Source organism: Peromyscus leucopus, chromosome 6, assembly GCF_004664715.2.
Source record: "Peromyscus leucopus breed LL Stock chromosome 6, UCI_PerLeu_2.1, whole genome shotgun sequence".
In the NCBI taxonomy this organism is placed as follows: Eukaryota; Metazoa; Chordata; class Mammalia; order Rodentia; family Cricetidae; genus Peromyscus; species Peromyscus leucopus.
This window is the reverse complement of record NC_051068.1, coordinates 66,580,079-66,594,770: the sequence shown is the minus strand read 5'-3', so window position 1 is coordinate 66,594,770 and position 14,692 is coordinate 66,580,079. Positions and strand designations below refer to the sequence as shown.

Genomic DNA, 14,692 nt, shown 5'->3' with positions numbered 1-14,692 from the left:
GGGTAGAAAGGAGGTGGAGGGAGGGAGTAGGAGGAGAGGAGGGAGGGGAAACTGTAGTCTGTATGTAAAGTAAATGGAAAACTTTATTTAAAAAGATTTAGGGCTGGAGAGATGGCTCAGGGTTAAGAGGACCGACTTCCAAAGGTCCTGAGTTCAATTCCCAGCAACCACATGGTGGCTCACAACCATCTGTAATGAGATCTGGTGCCCTCTTCTGTATACATAATAAATAAATCTTAAAAAAAAAAAAAAAAAAAGAGTTGCCTTGGTCATTGTATGTCTTCACAGCAATAGAATAGTAACTGAGAAATGCTGTCTCAAAATATTGTTGTTTAAGATAGGGTCTCTACATAGCCCTGGCTGTCCTAGAACTATGTAGACCAGACTAGCCTTGAACTCATATCTGCCACATGCTCAGCCTTCAAAATAAATTAACAAATTAACAAAAAAAAAAAAAGCTAGCTAGCCAGACATGGTAACAGGCCTAGAAAACCAATACTCTGTAGACAGAGGCAGAAGGCTCTCTCAATGTCTACACATCGGAGTTCCAGGGCAGCCAGCGCTAAATAACGAGACCCAGTCTCCAAAATTCCAAAGTGGAGGAAGGCCGGGATGTATCTACAGAACAGTAGCATGGACACAAAGTTCTGGGTTCAACTGCCAAAAGCACAAAGCAGAAAATAAAACAGGGACTGAAGAGATGGCTCAATGGTTAAGAGCACTGGCCGCTCTTCCAGAGGTCCTGAGTTCCATTCCCAGCAACCACATGGCAGCTCAGAACTATCTGAATTTAAGGATATACTTTGCTGAGTTATAAACTCAAGGAATATATGCAAATATTGGAGACTGTTAAGTTTTTGTTGGGTAATTGCATGATGCTATGAATAAAGAAGTTTATTGAGGGGCTAGAGAGATGGCTTAAAGGTTAAGAGCACTGGCTGCTCATCCAGAGGACCCGGGTTCAATTCCCAGCACCCACATGGCAACTCACAACTGTCTCACAATTATCTGTAACTAGCTCCAGGGAACCCAATACCCTCACAGAGACATACATGCAGGCAAAACAATGCACATAAAAATAAATAATAAATAACTTAAAAAAGTTTATTGATATTAGTGTATGAATGAGCTGCAGAAGAAAAAGAAATGACAAGCAGAATATTTATACATTTATTTATAATGAAATTATGGTCTAAGTATTTACAACACAGAGGAAACCAGAGAATAAGTTTGTACAAAGCCAGCCTCCAAAGTATTCAAAAATGTGCAAAAATGACAGTCAGTATCTCAGACACTCTTGGCTCAGCCAGCCACCAACCAGTTCCTTCACTTCCACACATCAATATTTGATACAAAAAAGTTCTTTTGGCAAAACCTGCAATGCCAAGAAAAAGGACACGTTGCAATTCCAGTCGGAGTCCACCATCCCACCGGAGTTATCAAATCTCTATTTTTGCAGCAAGCAGTTCAAAAAGAGACAGATAACTGTGTTTCATTTCTGTATTGAGTTCTGAACAGCCCTGACCAGCTTTTAGTCACGTTTTCTTTGACCCAGCTGAAAACAAGGAGCGTAGGAGGGCAGTAAAATAGCAATGGCCACCTGGAACAAGTGTGCCAAAAGGTGCCAACTTTGGATCATCCCAATGAAGAACAACGGGAAAATTACCATTTCCTATTCCGGATCCAGTTGCACCTGATCATTCTAAATTAGTACAACAACATTTTCCAAAAAGAAAGAATCCAAATGGAAAGAGAGCTGAGGAGCTCTTAGAATTCAATGTAAGGACTGGAAGGAAGGGTCTTAAAACCATTTCCCACTAATAAATAGTAAGGCTTTGTTTGTAACCAGTTATTATCAAAATTGACCCAATAGTAGTAAAATACAAATAAAACTTTCTTTACAACATAGTTGAGGCTATTCCTTTGGAAAAGGCTAGACCAGGTCAGACATATGTGGCAATGACTCAGTCCTGATGTTTCTCTGGACAAGCACATTTCATCAACTGGTAAAAAGCTTGACGCAAATTTGTGGTTCTAAGTGAGTTTTAACGGATATTATGCCACTGCAGAAATAGGGTTTTAAAAAGAATGGGGTCCCTTTATGACAGGGGACACTGTGTCCCTAACGTCTTCAAGGTCCAAGACGGCCCCCAGAACAGGTCCCAGAGTCTTGTTTAATCAAGTGCATGCATTATTGCTAAGAAGAGTCACTGAGCGTCCCAGGTCTGCCCACTGTTTCTTATGGGGCCATCCAGAAGGGCATCTGCTGCTTGGCTCTTGGCTGCGATGAAGGGTACTGATAGCCCAAACTCCAGCCCTGCGGAAAGCTACTTGCATTTTTATGGCCTCCATGTTCCTCCTCTTCATCAGAGGAGTCTGCAGCGTAAGCTACTAAGCCAAGTCCCTTCTCAGCCGTTTTCATCTTCTTGGCTGGATAATCTAGAAGAGAGAACAACCCAACCCCATTCCCCACCAAGAAAAAAAAACACCATAAATTCGTTAATTAAAAAAAAGATGTTAATTGTAAGTGGTTAGTTGGACACCATTTTGTAGTCACAGGGTCAATGGTCACCCCAAAACGTTGATGATCACACGAAAAACAGCCAGCACCAGCAAATGAGAATCCACCAGAACCATGTAAGAAAACAGAGAAAGAAAAAAGAAAAAAAAGAAAAAAAAAAAAAAAAAAAAAAGAAAAAAAAAAAGGAAAGTTAGCAAGTGAGTCTCTGAGGACTAACATTTCACCTCTTAAAGAGCTAAAAGAAAAGAAGAAAAGAAAAAACTATTTTCTTCTGCTGCTCATTTTTATCAACTGGAGGCAAGGAACACAAATGATCCCATGCCCAGGATGAAGAGTTCCGGAATGCTACTAGGTGATGGGCTCAGCACCCCCGACACAAAAGCAAATTAACTTTCCCTAAATGTGTATCAGATGACCTCCAGTCAGACAACATGAGCAACAATCATTGTATTTCATAGGATTTTAATAACACTGATGAGATGTATAAAAATAGTAAATCAAGCAACTCTATTCCTGACACAGAATAGTTAAAAATAAAGCTATATACTGTCCTTATAAATTAAAAAAAGATATTATTAGCCAGTAGATTATAGAGGTAGGATTAAATCTGAATGACCATTAGGTTAGAACACTAACAGCTCACGACCACCCTACTTAGTGACCCCCATCCCCCAGCCACACAGTACTCACCATGGCTTCCTGTCAAGGCCCCAGACCCATTCCTTTCATCAGACTCTGTTTTTATTCCAGTCACTGGAAAGGCTGGTGGAGGCATCAACTGCCTGTTAAAAACAGGACATTTTCTTTTAAGAGAGATTCAATTTTTTAAATTATCCAGTCAGTTTAACATTAGCAACTGTTGATATAAATGATCGAAGACTGCTGATAAACGTGAACTCTACCGTAACCATTTGCCTTTACCCTTGCCCTCCTCAACGCCGTCTACCAAACCTGTCTACCCCTTTGTGAAAGCTATGTCCCAACAGGAAAGGAGAATTCAACATTAAATCCTCAACTATACACTGATCCAAGTATCTCCATCCATGGGTGCTTTTTCTTTCTTTTTAAATTTTTCTTTATTTTTATGTGTATGGGTATGTTGCCTACATGTGCCTACAGTTCCCAAAGAGGCTAGGAAAGGGTGGTGGACCCCGAAACTGAAGTTAGCAATGGTTGGTTATAAGCTATCAGGCGGGTGTTGGGATCTGAACCTCGATCCCCTCATTGAGTAGCCTGTGCTCTTAACCGGAGCCACCTCTCTAGGTCCACCCTTTTTATATATATATATTTTTTTTTTTTTTTTTTTTTTTTTTTTTTTTTTTTTTTCGAGACAGGTTTTCTGTGTAGCTTTGCGCTTTCCTGGAGCTCACTTGTAGCCAGGCTGCTCGAACTCACAGAGATCCGCTGCTCTGCTCCGAGTGCTGGATTAAAGGCGTGCGCCACCACCGCCCGGCCCCTTTTTATATTTTTTTTGAGGCAGAGTCTCATGTAATCTAGCATGCCTCAAACTTTTTACCTGCCTTTACCCACTGAATGATGAGATTGCAGGCATGCACCATTGTATAAGACGATCATTCTAAAGTAGTAAACATGGCTTGCTGGTATTAACATTTCTGTTACTGCCTAACCTTAGGGAAATGCCCAAAAGCAGAATATAACTGCCTGAGACAGTGAAAGGGGTCTATCATCCAGGATTCAATTAATTGTTCTGATCCAATTAACTTACCTGTCCCTCTCTCGCTCTTTGCCTGAGGAACTTGCCGGCTTCGATCCTGCGCCTTCTATCTCATTCTGACTGGAGAAGCCTGTACCTAAATTAGTCATATGAATGGGTCCATGCTATGAGCAGAAAAATACAGTAGCATTAGCAAATCTACAACTGCTGCATTGACTTTAGCTCCTTAATGTAACTGCCAAGTGCCTCATCATTCTGATCATGGCCATCAATTAAATGGCATTACATGTTCTCTGGGATTTGCGAGAGTAACTAGTCAAGTAGAGGTTCTTGTTTCTGCAGAACTTAGTCATGGGTAAAGTGTAATTCATTGTTTAACCAACGGCTCTAAATCCAAATGGATTCTGGACACCTAGTGACATTAAATGCAAAAGGTTTCGGTCTGAAGATGCCTTGAGGACTATGATAAAACATAAAAGGTCCCTCTTCTGATGAAACAGCAACAAAACTATTCTCATTTTTCCTGGTACTAGGGATTACACCCAGGACCTTGTGCAGCACGCGCTACATATGCTCTACCACTGAACGATATCTCCCCTAAATCATCTTATCAATGACTATGTTCACAATGTGTTAGCACTCCATTTTTGACAGGCTTTTCCTAGGGTGGGAGAACAGGGTAGAACTGAGAGAAATTGTTTTTTTTCTGAGATTTATTTATTATGTATGCCTGCACACCAGAAGAGGGCATTAGATCTTATTATGGATGGCTGTAAGCACCATGTGGTTGCTGGGAACTGAACTCAGGACCTCTGGAAGAGCAGCCAGTGTTCTTATAACCACTGAGCCATCTCTCCAGCCTTTTTTTTTTTTTTTTTTAAAGTGGGCAAAAAGAACAGCAAATTGAAACCCACAGGCTAAATTCAAATAATGGAAGGAGAAAGCCAACTCCTCCAAGTAGTCCTCTGACCTCCATACAAATGTGCAAATAACTGGGCTAGGGCAGTGGTGGCGCACGCCTTTAATCCCAACACTCAGGAGGCAGCAAGTTCTAGGACAGCCAAAGCTGTTACACATAGAAACCCTGTCTTGAGGGGGGGAAATCCTAAATTTGAAGATTGACAGCTTTTGCTGAGTGGCTTTCAAGAGTGTTGTCATAAATCAGAAAAAGCATGAAATTTTAACACAACTCCTGACTGCCAGTCACAGGAGACCTCCCTCTACGCTGTTTATCACACTGACCTCAAAAACACAAACATGGCAACGAATAACTACTCTTGCTTTAAATTAATCCCTCAAGAATAAAATCCTAATCTAATTTGATCGCAGAAGCAAAACTCCTATCTCATAAGACAGTTGATACGGATGCAAATTGTCTTACGTAAAGGGAGAACTCAGCAGGGTAAGACAAAGAAAGGAAATTGGATAGTTATTTAACCTGGTATCCAAGCAGTCCAGATTCCCGTTCATCAGGCAGCTCCTCTGTGAATCTCCTCTTCTGTGATTGGGGCTGAGCTGAGAGTGGGGGCTGGGGCTGGGGGCCAGCAGGCAAGGCAGTTTTGACAGGAGCAGCAGGAATAAAAGGAGCACTTATCGGACTCTAGGACCAAAGAAACCAAGGAGGAATAAAGTATGAGATGGTGGGTGAATAATTAATGTTGAGACTAGATCTGAATAGACAGCAAGTTTCAGGAATCTGCTTTTTCGACCCTCCCAGAACTGACAACCAATGTGAGTGCTGATCCTCAGGCTGACCCTTCCTGTATCTGGCGCACTGGGAGAAGACACACAACTTACTAAACAGTTTCAAGACAAGAAAAGAGCATGCCTCAATGAGAACTTCCATTACTAACTAACATATATATTCACCTAATCTTTACATCCTTTGAGAGTCTATCATTATGTACCCCTTTATATGGGAAAATCCAGAGTCTTTGTACAGCTAATTATATCCAAGACCCCACAGCTTTATCTATTATGCCATTTTACAACTCTAGCATAAAGAGCTGTAACTCAAAGCTGAGGAACTTTGGGTCTGTTTTACGCATAAACCTGGTGCTAGAGAGATGGCTCGGCGGTTAAGAGCAGTTTTTCTACTGTTGAGGACCTTGGTTTAGTTCTCATGACCCACATAACTCACGACTGTCTGTAACTCCAGTTCCAGGGGATCCAATGCCCTATTCTGACCTCTTCAGACACTAGGCACACACACAATACAATGCATATACATGTATACACACATACATGCAAAACACTCATACACATAAAACAATCTCAGAAGAGTACATGCACTTTAATTTCAGCACGCAGGAGGCAAAACCAGGCAGATCTTTGTATGCAGGTCTGGTCTATATAGCAAGTTCCAGGCCAGCCAAGGCTATATAAAGATCCTATCAAAATTGTAAAATTGTATTGATTAGAGATTATCATCAGAATTTAGTCTCTTTAAACTTTGTGTTTCTGTGGCATATATGTATACATGTGTAGTACATACACCTTGTGTACACAAATGGAGGCCAGAGGGGGCATCTAGTGTCTCTCACTCTCCAAATATCCTTTGAAGCAGGACACCTCCTTGAACCTGAAATGACTTTCTGGTCTAGATTAAAGTCAAAAGGATCTTCTGGTTCCTGCCTCCTGGGAACTGGGGTTACAGGAGGGGTTATGTGCAGAAATGCCTGAATGCTAGATGCTAGAATCCAGACTGAGGTCCTCATAAATGCCGAGCAAAACCTTTTACCTACTGGGTCATCTATCTAACCAGTCACTAAAGTCCTTTATTGTTATGAACTGTACATTCTTCTTTAATACTCACAGTCCACAGGTACCTACTGGTGGCAATGGTTTAAGACTGTAGTTTATTTTGGCATGGGTCCACTATGAGGAGCCCACATGGAAGAACCCACCATTAATCCCATGCCCCAATTTAGTCTTTTCCTTACCACTGAGAGATATCTCATCTTTTCCTAAACTTCTATTTTATTGAAGGTGCAGGGAATTAAAACCAAGGTCAAATACTCTTACTGAACTATTCTAGCTGATAAAATTGGACTTTAACATTCTCATAGGCCTGAGGCTAAGATTTTACCTCATATCATATCCCCAGAACTATTACATAACTTTTCACAACCTCCATTTCTTCATCTATAACATGGAAAACAAAACAGTAACACTATGGTCTATCTCCTGGAGTAAGAGTCAGTGAGATAGGGCAACCTCATCAAGAAATAATGAACAAGCTGGGCGGTGGCGCACGCCTTTAATCCTAGCACTCGAGAGGCAGAGGCAGGCGGATCTCTGCAAGTACGAGGCCAGCCTGGTGGTATACAGAGTGAGATCCAGGACAGGCACCAAAACTACATGGAGAAACTCTGTCTCAAAAAAACAAAACAAACTCTACAGAGCAGTGGATTCTATTTCTTCACTGTTATTTGTGTATAGTGCTCCTATGTCATAGAAATTTCTTTTTAAGAGTCCAGAAATAGATGGGTCTACTCTGATACAAAAGATTTTCTTCTTCTTCTTCTTTTTTTTTTTTTTTTTTGGTTTTTCGAGACAGGGTTTCTCTGTGTAGCTTTGTGCCTTTCCTGGATCTCGCTCTGTAGACCAGGCTGGCCTTGAACTCACAAAGATCCGCCTGCCTCTGCCTCCCGAGTACTGGGATTAAAAGCAAGCGCCACCACCGCCACCACCGCCCCGGCTTACAAAAGATTTTGAGTGTCATGTATCAAATGAAGCCAGGTTATTTCTCCCTTTCTTTTTTGGGGAGGTGGGGGGTAGGGTGAGGGGAGGAGACAGGATTTCTTTGTAAATCCCTGGCTGTCCAGAGGTTATTTTCTGAACCATTGTGAATAGACAGCATTATTCTAGAAACAATAGTATCAACTTTGGGGTGCTAGAGAGATGGTTCAGAGGTTAGGAGCATGGGCTTCTCTTCCAGAGGACCCAGGTTCGATTACCAGCACTTACATGACAGCTCACAACTAACTGTAATTCAAGTTCCAAAAGCTCTGGCACCCTCACACAAAGAAATATCAACTTTGATAAGCAATATATCACGTATTCGCTTTCTCATCTTTATACAACTATTGTTTCCATTATCAGAACTTTTGCCCCTCCCTCTTCCCCTCTGAGACAGGGTTTCTCTGTGTAGCCCTGGCTATCCTGAAATTCATGCTGTAGACCAGGCGGGCCTTGAACTCAGAAATCTGTCTGCTTCTGCCTCCAGAGTGCTGGGATTAAAGGCATGTGCCGCCACCACCTGGCCCATTATCAGAACTTTTAGAAGAGTACTTAGTTATGCTAAAATCCATATTATTGTGCGTGGAATGATTAGATACTCCAACCAAATAACCCCCATTTAAGTGATTAAATATTTGTATTACCATCTTTTATCTAGACAACTTGTCCTAAAGGATAAAGACAACGCTTAGCGTGGCAAAACAATATTACACTTTCTTATTACAGGTATGCCTTTATCCCTCCCCCTCAATGCTCTAGGGCAGTGGGACCTAGGAGAATGGATCTGATAAATGAAGCAGACTAAATCCCATGCAATAGCCAACTCTATTGAGAGCACCAGACAATTTATACTCTGAGGATTAAGAGGACTCACATGAGAAGAGCGTTCAATCACAAGGACAAGCATCATGTATTAGACAAGTTGCACATGACAGATAAGCTTCATGTGGTACAAATAGTTTTCCATGGAGGCACATAAACAAACAACAGCCAGTTGTAATAATCTGAAATAAACTCACTCCTATCGACTACACCTGGGAGGGCATTAAAACATAATACAAAAACAATTCTCTGTTAAGAAACTGAGGTCACAAGACTGTTGGTCTCTCCACGTTTTCTCACAAGCACTTACAAGTCTTCACACAGCTCCATTCTTGGACTGTGTTCTAACATCACCCTCCTTTTTATTTTATGTTTTTTGAGACAAGGTTTCTGTGTTGCCCTGGCTGTGCTGGAACTCACTATTATGTAGACCAGGATGGCCTCTAAACCTGGAGATCCACCTGCTTCTGCCTAGCAAATGCTGGAAATAAAGGCGTCTGCCACCACTGCCTAGCCCTTTTTATTCTTTTTTAATTTTTAATTTTTTTTTCAATATGTGGTTTCTCTGTATAACCGCCCTAGCTGTCCTGTAACTTTTTTGTAGACCAGGCTGGTCTTAAAAAACACAGAAATTCACATGCCTTTGTCTTCCAAGTGCTGGGATTAAAGACATGCACCATTAATAGCAGGAAATCCAGAGTGGTTTTAAGAAGTTGTAGATAAATCTGTCATTTGATGCTGAGTATACAATAAGTAAGCATATTGAATATTATTATAACAGTGGAAGTACTATGTGTGAAACTTTGCCATTAAGAACAGGGATATAACCTATGTTTAGTTATTGCTTACATTATATTGATCAGAAAAATCTAGAGAATAGCTTGAAAAAGAGATCCATATAATTAATAGTTCTGGTCTCTTTTAGAACATAAGCCCATTTTTGCCTTTAATAGAACACAAATGTTATAATGTCCCGTGCAAATGGGAAGTGATTCAAATTCCAGTGAAAGATTAAATGCAGCTCCTTCTTCAGCTGAATGAGTGTACTACAGTCCCAAGGTCCAGTCATAAGCAGAGTCACTAGTGAAAATGACAGGACCTGAATCCACCCATCTACAAGCTGAAGCAAAGGAGGAGGAGGAACATGAGCATGAGATCAATACACATGCCCAGAGGCACTCACAACAGACACATAGGTCACCAGAAAAGATTCTCGGGGGACACAGGGCTCTGTGCGTTTCCTAGAACAAGTTCTCCCCTGGCATACAGGGCCCAACTCGACCCCAGTTTAACTTCTGAAATGGCCAACATCTTCTGCCCTTTAGCTGGAGGTCTGCTATCTTTCTGGTGACTTCCACTGCCTCCTTGCCCTCTGCCTTGTCTTTGATGGCCAGGTCCAAAGGAGCAGAAGAGGAATCCCAAATGTTTCAGTGGATCCATCTGCAATGACAGATGCACACCCCTCCCAATTTTCTTCTGGAGAAGCAAAAACAGGGTAGGTTAACGCATCAGCCTGCTAATTTCTTCCTGCAATCACACCAGGGAGGTTAGAGTATACTCGAATAGGAGTCTATTGCTGGAAATAATCCTACAACATAAGCAGAATTGGAAATGATATTTAAGGTTTATGAGATAACCATAATATATGAACCAAAACAGCCAGTTCCACCTGCTGAGCGGAGCAGAAAATATTACTAGATTGATGAGTGTCTGGACCATGAGTCCCTCCTATACCCTTAGATGAACCATCAAGAACAGAAGTATCCATCTGCCTGTGGAATGGGAGAAGGTTGGATAATTTTTGTAATCACAAATTCAGTTCCTGTATGAAAATCCCATGGCTGGATAATGATTTCCTATCCTTCCATAGTAATCTGCAAATCAAATTTGAAAATCCATTGAGTTCTGTATCACTCTTAAAAAACTATTACTTAAGGGTAGTATAATACAGCAAGGACCAAGTCCATACAAAAGTTCCTGCCTCTCAAGGGAATACATGAGACCATCCAGTGCTGACTGTCCTTCTACAATTTTAAATAGACTGGCTAGTGCATAGGAAATGGCAAGTGCAGCTCATGAGGCCAGGGAGGAATTGGGAAACAAATTTCATGCCCTAGCTTGCTGAGGCTGTAAATTTAGCATTACCATAAGCTCTTCCAAATTCTCATTTGGAAGTGGAGTGAATTTAAGACAGGATTATCAAATACCTAACCACACGCTTCAAAGTCATTTTCAGTCAATGGAGGATACATATCTAAAGGAGGCTCCAGTATGGAAGCTGAGGGAGCCAGATGGTGATAGCTCAGCCTTTAATCCCAGTACCTGGGAGGCACAGGCAGGTGGATCTCTGTGAGTTCGAGGCCAGCCTCCTCTACAGAGAGTTCCGGGAAAGCCAGGGCTACACGGTGAAACAAACACAAAAACAAACATAAACAAAAGGGGGGGCTGAAGGAGTCATCACTGACATAGCTATCAAAGGTGCTGGTTTTATTTTGTATTTTGCCTGAACAGGGAAAATCTTATTTGTCTCTTCTTTCCAAATTTGAGGTTTGACCATCCAGTTTATAGTCATTCAAGAAATCAGCCATCTTTCTCTCTCTCTCTTCTCTCTCTCTCTTTTTCGAGGCAGGGTTTTTCTGTGTAGCTTTGTGCCTTGCCTGGAATTCGCTTTGTAGACCAGGCTGGCCTCGAACTCACAGAGATCCACCTGGCTCTGCCTCCCAAGTGCTGGGATTAAAGGCGTGTGCCACCACTGCCTGGCTTCATCTCTTTCTCTTAATATCCTCCTTACCTTTCCTAAGCATTTTGATATAAGTCGGAATTAATGCCCAACTGACCCAGAATTGAACCTTTTCAAAATTCTTTTGGACCCTATCCTAAACTTCCTCATTTAAAGTTCCTTCTTCTGGAAACCAGGCATTATAATCATAAACAACTGGCAAGCAATCTAGTAGCAGTGACTTTAATACTTGTGCTGCTCCTCTGTTTAAAATGATACACAATCTCAACTCAAGGAAAAGGCTTCCTTTGGTTTCTGCCTCCATAGTCTCACCTATTTTTTAGGGTCCCAACGTTTTTATCTCATAGCTGCCTTCAGGTCCCTATTCTGGGTGCCACTTGTTTACCACTGGATCTGGAAGATCTGGGGACCTGGAAGAATGGATCCTAAAAATGAAGTGGACTAAAATTTCATCAATAGCCAACTCTATTCAGAGCATTAGACAAGTTCTGAGGGTTAAGAGGAGTCCCATCAGTAAAGTGTACAACTACAAGAGCAAACCACACATAAATAACAATAGCAAGTTGTAAAGAATGATCTGAAGTAAACTCACCCCTATCCGATACATCTGGTAGGTGCAAGACAGCATAATACAAGGAAAATTGTGTTTTTGAAGAAACTGAGGTCACAGGACTCCTCACGCGACCCCAATCTTGGACAGGTTTCTGACACCCTGACAAAAGGCATCAGCACTCTGCACTGGCAAGCTGAGCGTTAACATGCAATACAATGAGTAAACCTAACAGCACCATTTTGGGGTCAGCAGTATTATATCCTTGCTATTTCCCCAAAGTCTTAGCTTGCTAAATTATTCTTGATATCTCCACAAGCCATCCACTCTTTCATTTGGGGCAATTCCTCTGGATGGGTTTTTCATCTATCTTAGCACATTTCAGTTGTCTAGGGGACTCTGGGATACTACCCTGGTCAGATGGACTGAAGTGGGAATCATCTGAGACTTCGTTCGTTTTCTGGAAATAAACAAGCATAACTTCTCCCTAATGTTAAAAGAACATCAGAGCCTTTCCACTGATTAGTCTCTAGAACTTTCCATCTATCATATACACTAAGATGTGTCTCCTTTAGGGAAAAATGGTTTTGGGGAGCAAAAAACATTACCCTTTAAAGTGGAATGTGAGGATTGAGGGAATCCCTGAAAGCGTCACAGCCAGCAGGGAAACAATCTGGGTGATGTAAGAATAAAACTTGGTCCAGCTTCACTTAGTTAGCAGGTATATTTTAGCCATATTTAAGCACTGCACAATTCTGAGAAAAAGTTTCCTGATGTCAATTAACTCAGTCCCGTGAGTACGAGTACAACAGAGCTTAAGACATGTTTTCACTGAAGCACTACAAAGCACTTACGACTTCTTCCATACATGTGTACTGTTGAATCAGAACTATGCTCAAGATAAGGGTCTAGGGAGAATGAGGAAAACATTAATAATGCCTGTGGGCCATGATTGGCCTGGCCCTAGGTTAACACAGAAGTTACTTTGGCTGTAGTAAATACAGCTGGTATCTCTCACAGGAAGGGTATTAAGTACTGAGAAGAAATACTTGATAGTTAAGGGCGACATTCTAGGATAAACAAAATGATATTCTGGGGATATAGGTGAAGCCTGACTCTACAGAGGGCAAAGGACTGCCAGGTTGTAAACTACATCCTTTCCCAGCATTCTGGGAGGAAGACAGGTAACATCTTCCTTTGAAGAGACAAGCCTGCATGATGAACTTTTCCTGGCTTCTCCAGGGCTTATCTATGTGTGCCTTTTCCCTCCACAGCAAAAAAAAACTTTAAATGTAAACTAAAAGTACAGAACAGTATTTGGAGATATAGGTGGGTGTAGCCATGTATCTTTTAATTAACTATTTATAGTGTTCCAGAATAGTTTTACCCTATGGATTATAAGAGATTTTTTTTTTTTTTAGTAACATGATATAATTTTTTGTTTATTTATTTGTTTTTTGAGACAGGGTTTCTCTGTGTTAACAGCCTTGGCTGTCCTGGAACTCGCTTTGTAGACAAGTCTGGCCTCAAATTCACAGAGATTCACCTGCCTCTACTTCCCAAATACTGGGATCATAAGCATGCGCCACCACATCCAGCTGCAGCTAACATTTTATAATTGTAAAACTTGTTAAACCCTTTGCTAGTTGTAATGGTCCTAGAGAGAAAATGTAATTCCATGTATAATATAATGGTCGTTTTCTGGAGCCCCAGCCCTATGCCACACCTGTAACTGTGCTCTGAAGCTGACAGATAGGAGGAGATATGAAGCATGCCCTTAGTAAATTTTAGTACAGATTTCTATATACCTGACAGCAGAGAAGGCCAGACAAAGACAGCTGGAGTTCCAGGTGTCAAGCTGATGTCTACACATTACTAATTATGCATTAGAATCTTAGAATAAAATAATGCCTTTATAGTGTATAAAATAATGGCTTTAAGAGAGGATAGGCTTTTGTAGGCCTCTTTTAATTACCATTCTTGCCAGAGTCTGATCATTTATCAGACCAAGGGCAAGCATAAAACCTAAAAACAAGGGCTGGAGAAATGGCTCAGCAGTTAAGAGCATTGACTACTCTTCCAGAGGACCCAGGTTCAATTTCCAGCATCCACATGACAGCTAAAAACTGTCAGTAACTCCAAGATCTAACACCCTCACACAGACATACATGCAGGCAAAACACCAATGCACATAATAATAAAATAAATTATTTTTAAAAAAACTTAAAAACAAAAATTAACAATGGTTAATTGCCCAGCTAGGACAATTTTAATTTTGAGCTCAAGAAGACTTTTTTACTAGGTGATATAGGATATTTAGAAGTACCTGAGAAATAATCAGAAAATCCTGAAGGAAAAAACAACGAAGTTTTACTACAAAAGCATTAAAATACATATCCATCCGATACTGCAAATGAAATAAAACATGAACAATATTGAAGTCTAACAGTTTCACAGAGGAAGAATTTGTTGGAAGGCTTTAAGTTTTTAGTATTTAGTAGATAGTCTGATGTAAAAGACTTTCAGGCTGTACCAAAAAAATTATTTTAGGAGAAAACTTTCAAATCATCCAATTTCTATTGAATGCATTTTTTGTTTAATCCCCTTTGGCCTCCAAGGGATTTTAAGAAACATGTAATTATG

General features: G+C 40.9%; 1 protein-coding gene across 1 annotated transcript in view; it reads right to left on the bottom strand.

The window, feature by feature from the left end:
* Positions 1–1,156: 1,156 nt before the first annotated feature.
* Positions 1,157–14,692, bottom strand: part of Khdc4 (KH domain containing 4, pre-mRNA splicing factor) — a 30,594-nt gene continuing 17,058 nt past the window's right edge. The window contains exons 11-14 of the mRNA XM_028890722.2: positions 5,635–5,796; positions 4,248–4,360; positions 3,212–3,303; positions 1,157–2,439 (exon numbers count right to left, since the gene is read on the bottom strand). Of these exons, the coding sequence (XP_028746555.1) occupies positions 2,240–2,439; positions 3,212–3,303; positions 4,248–4,360; positions 5,635–5,796 (567 nt within the window). The 3' untranslated portion in view covers positions 1,157–2,239. The remainder of the gene's footprint in view (positions 2,440–3,211; positions 3,304–4,247; positions 4,361–5,634; positions 5,797–14,692) is intronic.